This window comes from Pecten maximus, chromosome 6 (genome assembly GCF_902652985.1).
Source record: "Pecten maximus chromosome 6, xPecMax1.1, whole genome shotgun sequence".
NCBI lineage: Eukaryota > Metazoa > Mollusca > Bivalvia > Pectinida > Pectinidae > Pecten > Pecten maximus.
Window position 1 is genome coordinate 42,470,725 of NC_047020.1, and position 10,657 is coordinate 42,481,381.

At 33.0% G+C, this 10,657-nt stretch overlaps 1 protein-coding gene across 1 annotated transcript; it reads left to right on the top strand.

Annotated features, from left to right (window-relative positions):
• Positions 1-735: 735 nt before the first annotated feature.
• LOC117329829 (transcription factor AP-4-like) lies at positions 736-10,100 on the top strand. The gene is made up of 5 exons (XM_033888004.1): positions 736-953; positions 2,658-2,817; positions 3,648-3,828; positions 5,063-5,256; positions 5,768-10,100. Exons 1-5 carry the CDS (start codon positions 865-867, stop codon positions 6,194-6,196), a joined length of 1,053 nt encoding a protein of 350 aa, XP_033743895.1. The 5' UTR covers positions 736-864; the 3' UTR covers positions 6,197-10,100.
• The last annotated feature ends 557 nt before the right edge of the window (positions 10,101-10,657 follow it).

Below are 10,657 nucleotides of genomic sequence, written 5' to 3' on the forward strand. Positions count from 1 at the left end.
GTCTGTAAATTACTGTCTGAATCACCAAACCATGGCTGTGTTACATTTCATAATATGATACCGAACCCCAAATAAACCACTCCCCCTAACTTGCACCGACTGTGTCCCCTCTGTTTGCAAACAAACGTATTGAAGCCGGTTAGCATGTCCTTGACCTAAAGAATGTGTAAGGGTGAACTCGCTCAGCTGATTGACTACTATATTTAGGAACGACGAATAAGGTAATGTCATAGAGCAGTCTACATTCCAGACATAGTAGCTTCATGTAGAGAAGTTGGTATAGTCTGCGAAATCGTGTCAATAAATGCGGATGTGAAAATTATAATTCACCTAACTATCTAAGAAACAGATATTTATAATATTTCTGGTGTAGATGGCTTAGAAAAAATGACAGAGACGCTGCAATACAATCAAATTTATAATATTTTAGGGTAACCATGTCGAATTCTCCCTACTTATAATTCTGGCCGGCTGCCAAACAGCTGTTGATTTGTTTCCCGCGTCTTGCCAACGGAGTGGTAAATTGGCTTGGGAAAGTAGTAGTAATACGCGTAAAAATATAATCTGTCATGTTTCGTGAAAAGTCATGATTTTATACATAGTTTTTATGATAAAACAGTCTTAATTATTTTTTGTTTTTACCAACAATTGATAATAACGGGCGAATATTTTCTCATTACCTATCAGAATAAAATATTGGCAAGCGACGCGGGCACTACCTTCTCGTCGTGAATCGACCAACAGCTGTTTCCCGCCAATTATTACTCATTCTTCTCGGGCTACGACAACCTGATCGTAAATTCAGAATACAACTGTAAATATTATTTATTTTTGGAATTACGAGGACACAAGTTTTATTCGAAGATGTCAGTTTATCATAGAGGCAGTGAGAGGAGAAAAATATTAACGGATTATCGCATTCGAGAGGAGGATTATACGACAGACTTTGGGAGGTGAGTTGTAACGCTCCGTACGCACGCTTGCAGAATATAAACATTATCGTAGCTGTGAGTAACCCACCTTGTTTCGTGAATTATTTCTTTATTTTGATTTGCACTTGTATATGACTATCACAATATGATTTTAAATCATATAAAGTTATGTAATGCACATTACTTTCACCTAAGCTATGCTTCATTTTTGTGAACTTTGATGAAATTTTAACAGTTGTCCCGGTCGGCTCGATCACATGGTACGCATGAAAACAAAGGGCAGCTAACTCGTCTTCATATTATGAAATATCGCCCAACATTGCTTCTTTTTAAATTCAACTATTTCATCTTGATTATAGGGAACTGATTTGAACATTTTGAATATTCTTTTCGCTTAGTTGTAATGTATAAATTAAATATATCGTGTTTTACGTTTCACTTAGACATCGTCCTTTCCATATGGCCGGCTTGTAAAATTGGCACTGTGCCAACATACGTTTTTCTAAGTAGGCGTAGTTTATATTTTGTCATGCATGCTTTGATTACTACATTTGTATTTCGGTGTGTGTCTTGAGCTACCGATAGTAGTCTTAGGCTTCGATTATTTAATTTCATATGCGTTAAATTAAATTTTTATTGATAGTAATATTTATAACATTTCTAGTGTAAATACTCCTCCGTCTCACCGAGTTCCATTTCGTGCTGTCTGTACACCGTCTGACAGTCAGGTGATTGTGATGTGTATCCCGATTGAATCAGCTCTAGGACAGCATTTAGCACAACGCGTCAGTTACACGAGGGCATTTCTTGTCTATTTATAGATATTAACTAAGGAAGTCATGTCCGGAATTAAAATCACATTTAAGATTATTTTCACATTAAAATTTTGTTGACACGTTTTAATATCTAGAATCTACGTCTAGTTTTACGATGTGTTGTGGATTTATTTATTACAAATTGCTTTGATGCCTTTTTACGACCATGAGAACATTTTATTTTACAACTTTTAGACGAAAAAGGCAAATATTTTATTATATTTTTACTCTTATTTAATGACCCAATTGAATTTGCCAAAGGTTATAAATTTATCAAATAGATAAATGCAAGCAATGTTTTTTTACAATACAGACTTTGCATAATTAATTAGGCATGCAATTTACAAAACTGTCAAGATATTGATGGATATATCGGTTTACTTTGTTTCCAGAAACCCCAAGATGAGTGTTTTTCATAGTGTTTGCAGTTGCACTTCAAATTTGCATTGAGATTATCACAGCTTTTTGACACGAAATCCCATTTATGAAAATGGTTAAATACAACCCCAAATATCACAGCTATTGTACATGTGATCACTTGTCATTATCAGAGTTCATTTTGTAAGACCTAGAAGAAACCTAATATTCAAATACTCTGGTGTTGAAGATTTATTAGACGGATGATTTAAATATTGAAATTTTGACTTCATTTTAATTTAAGTCATACTTGCATTTGAATTGATGAAGTTTGTTAGCTGAATAACTTAAACAATAAGTAATTCAAGCACTGAGAAAATCCAAATGGTCAGATGTTTAATTTGATTTGAAGCTACATAATCATACTATTAGGAAGCCTAAAAAAATTAATTTTTATTGAAATGTTTTCTACAGTTCTGTTCAATAATGTTAGAAAAAGCAATCTATTCTAATGGCAATTTAACATTAAATAAACAATGACATCTGTTTTCAGACATCACACCCTATCACCACCACCACAGTTGGAAAAAGAAAAGAAAATGAGGCGTGAAATCGCTAACAGTAATGAGAGACGTAGAATGCAGAGCATCAACGCCGGATTTCAATCTCTGAAAACGCTTATACCCCATCATGATGGAGAAAAACTAAGCAAGGTATATTTTATTATAGATTTTTAACTGTTTTCATAGATTTATTTTATTTTTTTTCGTCATTAAAAATTAAGAAATTATTCTCTTTTCTAATTATATTGTTATTATCCGAAATCGATTGATATATATATATATATATATATACCTGTTTTAAACTGCCTTAGAAACATAAATAATGTCTGAAATAAACTTATCCGTATTGTAGAGTTCAAGTTCAAGAAACTTGGCATTGTGCCAATATCGTTGGACGTGTTGCCAAGTATGGGTAGTGCACCAAGTGGCAAAATTAATCTTCTTGTCTAGACTAAAGGGGGAGCATCCAATGTTTTGTCATGCTGCGAATCATATATATTTGTATTGTAGACCAGTCTGTGTACAAAAGATCGAGTTGTTGATTTTCGTTTGTCATTTATAACGACACTTATCATAATCCACAAATTATCTCCAAAGCCATTTGGCATTGTGCTGTAGAAGCACATATATAATCTTATCAGTGATGATTGTTATTGGGGCGACAGCAGGCTGCAGCTCCTGCTCAGCTGGAAATGTACATGTGATGACCAGCGGTCATCTAATGGGTTTGACCAGATGAGGTCAGTCTGGGGGAAATAGTTGGCGATGACTGCTGTCTGCTCGGTCTACTGCCAGTAATAACATAAGCAGCTTACACAGTTGAGCTGTAATTAATACACATACAAATAAACACATACTGTATGTATACATGGTGACTATACACTAATGTATCTACCATATTTTCTGTTTATAAAATTAGACTTGTATATTTAACATAGACATGTATGTAATATAATTCCAAAAAAAATTTTTTTTTGCAGGCTGCAATTTTACAACAAACGACTGATTACATTCAAGCATTAGAACAAGATAAATCCAAGTTGATTGCACAGAACACGCATTTGAAGCGTATATTGAGTGATTTTGACTCTGGAGATAGACTACTCCAAGAGTCGGTGTATCGTGATTCACCCCCTCCCAAGCGGAAGAAGCGGGATACCGGTAAGAAACGTTTGAATACATAATATGATGTGACATCAGAAAGTCTATTCAAATAATATAAAGGACCACATTTATAGAAAATTAAAACCCAGCACAAATCTATAGGACAATATAATAACCTTGGTAAATATGTTTAAATTTCTACTATATACATACATACAAATATTTATTTATTCAACCAACAATGTCCTAGTGCCATCATTTCCTAGTGTAAATTTAAAGCTATTTTTCAGCATAATTGGGTCTAGTAGATTTTATATCTAAGGTTAGCAAACATGTTTTTGTCTCGACTGTGACAAAGTCAAGGCTATGGTGTTGTCGTCAACATTTCACTTAAAAGTTTTTTGTTAAATGTCCGTTTCTCAAAAAGTATTTAAGTCCAACTTTAACCATACTTGGTATATAGTTAGATCACACAGTGGACATGTATCTCAACACGGCCTTCATTTATTGAATATTGTCTATAATTTACGTAATTACGTCCAGTAGCTCTGGAAGTTAAGAATTTGGAATCTGGACTTTGAAGTTTTGAGTTTATAATTAGCTCAGTTTCTCAAAGAGCTTATACGTAGTTGCATTGTAGTATTGACATTTCAACCCACCCTAAGTCAGATTACATAAATTTCCTGATTTTGCTGTGTTTTGTGTTAAAAATGTTAGATTTTGAGAAATTGATATTAAATCTGAATTGCTTCTCCAATTGTTTTACGAGTTAGTGATTTTGTGAAAATGATATTTGTTTTGCAATCAATATTTATAAATGTCTATAATGTATACAGGGTGCTTCCATACTATTATGTGGAGTTTTTAGGGGGGGATGATATAAATTTAGTATAAAAAAAAAAATGAGTATATCGACGACATACAAGGTATATAATTCAGTGTTATTCTTGTTACAATACTATACGATGACAATATTGGTCAGAATCTACTAATACCTAGCATTATAGTTATTTATTACCAATACCAAGTGTTCTTCCTGAAATTTATAACATCCTGTGTCTGCTTAAATTATAGATATTGAATTTCATAACCTTTTCTTCATTTTGGGAATATAACACTCAGCAAGAGGCTGTATAAAAATATTGCTTGAAGTCCCTTGATTTTGGTGTGTAAAATTATTTTATTACCCAAGACAGTTTTGGTCTGTCTGATTGTGGATTATAATGGGACGTTATTACAGAATGATATGTACGTACTACAATTTTCTCATATTGGTACTTCAATATTTCAGAATCATCTGATGAAGGTATTTCGGCCGACTATGATGCCTTGGAGGATATAAAACGAGAAATGATGGAATTGAAATGTCAACTGGAACAAGAACGTCAGCTTCGTATGATACTTGAAGAAAGGGAGGCTCAAGAGCGGATCAGACAATTAGCATCACGTGTCAACATGCAGGTTCAAATGCAGAAAGACAAAATGGTAAGAGACATTGTAATATGTATGCATTTGTTGCTGAAAATGTTTGGCTATGATATAAATTGATATACTTGAACGCAGCAAGTATTATGATAATGTTGATCTGATAGTTAAGTATTCATGTAACTGACTTGGAACTAAACAATCCAAAAATTAACTTGATATTGATATGATACAGTGTTATAATCATCTACAAGTTAAACTAGTTATCTATTCTACAGTGTTATAATCTATCTACAAGTTAAACTAGTTATCTATTCAGTCTTTTGCACTAAAATTCTGAAGTAAGTCGAATTATGAGAAAAACTGTAAAGTGTGATGGTATGATATATCAAAGATTAAGAAAATTGAATGTTCAATCATATGCAATAAGTAGTTTGTATAATGAATTGAATTTCAATATATATCTTATTGAATGCTAGTTAGTCAAGGTAATGCGTTAGGAAGTAAATATTGGTCAGTTTAATATTTATAGATAGATCTATATTTACGAATTTGTCTATTTTTACTGTAGATTTACATGGAACAAATTGAAGAGGACCGTCATGGGCACATTGTGAAATCTGATTGCGAGAGTCCAATGTCAGAATCAATGTCGCGCAGGAACCTAGAAACAATTGTGGAAGCCATCCGTCATCTCGAAGGTGATGAGCTACAACTGCCTCCCGATGTAGCAGATAGACATTGTGAAGAAAGAGTGATCATTCCACATAGTGCAGAGGAAAGTGAGAAAGACAGTGGCTCTGAAGATTTCAAATCTGAGTGTTCCAATAGAGACTCGCCAATATCTTATGTTCAGCAAGACCAAGATTCATCACGCTTGCGTTCCACAAGTCCACACCAAATTTACCACAAAAACTATCCCATTGCACGGAACCTCCTGCATGGAAACATGACATCACAATTTTATTGTCGACCGGGTGTTATAGTGCAGAAATTATAGGCATACTGTAAGGTTGCCAACCTCATATCATCATCATTGTACATAATCATGCGCTTCATATCACTAGTTGGTGCACACGTTACGATCGGAAAAAATGTTGTCAAGTTTTAAAATACCAAGAATAAATCAAACATGGTAGATATAAACAGATGCACAGAGAGGTTATGTGTAACCAGAAGAACAAAGGCACCACCATGACTTTTGCATTCATTTGACAAGCCATTTTTTATCAATTTTTTAAAAATCAGTTTTGTAATGTATACATGTTGAAATCATAGTACTGAAAAGTTGCTTCAAAGTATTTCTAGTATAGAAATCCAAATCGATGACTAGATCAATTGGATGTAAAAGAATGCCAAAAGGTAATGAACAAAAATTACACCGGGTAACTTAAGATTGAATATTAGACCAATTTACCAAATACCAAATAGTCAAAAATGTTTTATGATTGACAATCGCCCAAAAGCAGAAAATTTTTGATCGCCTTTACAAATAAAGATGTGCCGATGTGTTTTGTATTCCTTTTTATAGCTACCCATTTATAGGTGTAACTGTGGCACATATATGAATCACTTTTCATCAATGCTTTTCTTTTTCTTTTCAAAATAGTCAAAATTGTTAAGTATGGCTATAGTGTGTGAACAGTACTAGTGAAGTCTCGCTTTTAAAACTGCTGTGAGCAGCATTCCATTTTCTTCTGCCTTAATCTGTCCATGTATATATGAATTTTCATATCCTTCGATAAAAGAGGGAATTAATTGTATGTGTATACTTGTGTAACGGTTAACACGGTCCAAGATCTATCAGAATGAAACACATAATCGTGTTTTAACTCGAATTGTACATGCAACACCAATTTAATTTGATACTTGAAGAGATGTTGTTTAGTGCTTGTAAAATTTGATTTTCATGACTGTATGCCATTAGAAATGGATTGCTTGTTAAAAACTACTGTATACATGTTTTGCACATGTAGGTAAGAGTGTTATGTTAGATACAAAATCTGTTTTGAAAGAGGTTGTTTGTGTTGCTAGTATGTTGATGACCTGTACTTGTTAAATATACTTGTTACCATTTCCAATTTTAGATTTATAAGCAATAGCATATTGTAGCTTGTACTATGCTATGGCTACCAGAAAGTTATACAAGTTACCATGACGTGAATCACTGGAGGGAAATCTGCACAATTAAAAAAAAAATAGAGCAAATATTTCCAGATTTATTTTCGTAGTTGTGTTGCAGATTCTGCTCGTTTCTTGTTATTTTAGTTAATTTGATAAAAAAAAATTATTCGAGTAAATAGAAATGGTAACATTTAAAAAATCTTGTTTCTGGTAAGGACATGTAGATGGTAGGTATTCTCAATACAGTACAACATTTAACTTTGAGATACTGCTACTGCTGTTTTACAGGGGTACCAGTTTGTTCCAGAACTTAGGAAAAATATACTCAACAATTATTTCAGATGGGAAAGATAGAAAATTTGAAATCTTTCAGGCGAGGAGCCATAAATAAATGGGTAAAAAATAATCTTCATTTGCAATACTCTTGCTTTTAGACTTAACATAAAATTTCCACTCTTCGCTGAAAACGAAATCGGTGAACAATTGTTCAAACAGATCTAGAAATTTTAGTGTTGTACAGTGTTTAGTTTACAAGTCCAGCACATGTATTGAAAATTGGTTTAAGAACTGAGACAAGTTTAATACCAGAAACATCTAGTGTACAGTATAGTATTGGTCCTGATAGTTGTAACGATCTACCATGAAATGTACATGTGTTAACTTTTAAATTTCCTTATTAAAGTTCATGAGTTGTCAAGAACTTTACTAAATGCACATAACAATGCAAGCTAAATCTGGGTCTTATTTCACAATGATGTGCCGGGCTAGAGAGGACAGTGGTTGAAATTTATTTTTTGATTTGCAAAGTTTGGTTAAATCTATTTGATGCAAAAAAAAAAAAAAAAAAATGAAATGTACTATGATTTTTTTTAAAGAAAACCAGTGATTTTCAGTTGTGATCATTGGTTCAAATGAAACAAAAAATATTCAAAGATTGAAAGAAAAAATGTAATTTTTATTTCAACTGTTATCTTTCTTTCTTGCGACATCTTGTTGGAAAGATCCATATTTGTGTAATTTAAGTTTGATAATGTATAATTTAATGTAGATGCTTGTTTTAAACCATGTTCACCATAAACTATCATTCAAATAATAAATATTCCTGATAGTTGGGTCCCGGACTCATGCTTTTGTCATGGGACTTGCCTAAAAAAAAAACTACTAAAATTACAATTTCTATCCAATTGCCTATTTTGAATTTTTCAGAGAATAGGAAAGGGATTTATGTCTTTGGCCTAGACTAGTTTGGGGTTTTGTTTTGAAATTTTACAAATCGTTCATACAGTGCTCATCACACATGTAAAGTATTATTTTGAACGTGTTACACGGTTAAAATGCTTAAGTTTGTACTTGACCACTTGCTATTGAGCTTTCTGCCTTCTACATGTTTCCACAAATGTTGCCAGATAATTTTAATAATTTTACATTTATGCACAGTTGATTGCATGATGGCAAAATTCTAAGTGTAGAGGTTTCACAATTAATGAGTAACTACACAATAAATAGTTCGGGGAACAACTGCATATGGACATTTAAATCCTCATATCATATATCATGTAATAGAATATTGTAGATAATGATGCTTTACTTTTCTTTTACATGACTCCACTGTGCTTTCTGAAAGTGCTCTTTATTATTTCAAGAATGTTGATTGGTCCATGAAACATATAATGTACATGTTCAGTGTGCCGCGACCCCCCCCACCCCCAAAAAAAATCAAATTTTCTTGTATTCAAAGCACATTTTATTTCAGCACTGTATATTGGGATGCTAAGAGTCCAAAGTAAAGTTATAAGAATTATCTTTCATTGATTTTCAAGTCTCGAAGAAAAGAAAAAAAAAATAGATTTGAAATTCTGGCTTGCACTAAATGTTGACCTTTTATCCAAAATCTTTTCATTCCTCTCTATGTATATTAAAGGTGAACAAAATATGTAACGATTTGCTTGTAGTTGTGGTATTATTGCCAACCATTCGATATATATTTATACCTTGTTATTAGTGCTACTGTATTCCATAAATAAAAACTCGAGAGTTGGAGCAACTCTCTTGCACCCATATTGTACTTTTCCTAGGGCACGCTTTACCAAAATGTCAATTTTATTTTACACCCCACAGTATAGAGGTGTCTCGCTACCACACTCTGTATTCAAGTGTGGAATTTCGCAAAACAGTTACCCAAAGACAAAGTAGTTTCAAAAATCTTTAAAAGTAGCAACTTAATTGTAGAATATAGATATTAGCATCATCTGCACCCACAGGGTTTTAGCATCAGGACTATTGTTTACTAACGATGAGATATATAAATGATGGATCATTTGAAATTATTTAAAAGAAATTTTTTACAAATTTTGATAATATATTTAAAGGTTTTCCAAAAGTCCCTTAATGTCCTCCTCAACAGAAAAGTAAAGTTTCAGAAGTTAAATTTATTAGGAAGGTAATTGCAGACAATTAACTATTAATTTCTGATGATTAACTTGTTTAACATGTCGATGTAACTTTCTGCCCATGAATGATAATGACCTTCAGACTTTGTTGAATTCCTTGTTTTATTGAGAATATTCTGATGAGAGTGCTGTCTGTAATATATATTGTGAAATGTTACATGGAGCTGATCAACGAGAATGTTGGGTCAATTCCTTTATATTAAAAGTGTGAGTGTGTTATTGCTATCAATCATTCATGTATATATCCATATAATTTATTGATTGATAATAAAATTAATGTAAGGTGTCATCTGATAATTGTATCATTAAATCATCTGTACTCCTTTGAAATTATCTCTGCTGTTATTTTTTCAATTGATATGTAGCCGGGAGCTGCTGAGCTTATACTAGAGATTTCTCAAACCCGTTATTACCGAGGATCCCTACTGAAAAATGAGAGAGAAAGGACTCTGAAGTACTGAGTCTGTTATTCAAAGATTTATTGACGAAATTTGACCTGAACATTAAAAAATCAGAACGACATGTAGTGTCAGTTGATCGACGCCATTCACTTGGAGACCGAAAAGATTGATTTAATACGGTATTGTGTACCGCCTGTCGTCTGTCCGGCAACATGTTACTTTGAACAGCTAACTGTATTGGAACTAGGAGGTGATATCTTGAAGATCCAGTGCCGTAGAATTTGACCTGTAGGTACATGGGATGCTATGAATTTTCGTCGTGTAGATGACCTATTTTCAATGTTGGAGATGTTTTAACAATCTTCTCCAGTTTGACTTGACAGGCAGTACTCGGCAGCAGATTCCTGGAAATGGGTGTTATAAAGTTACCGTAATAATGAACTCTTCCTATTTTGAGGTCACATATGTTAAATTTGCAGTATTTAA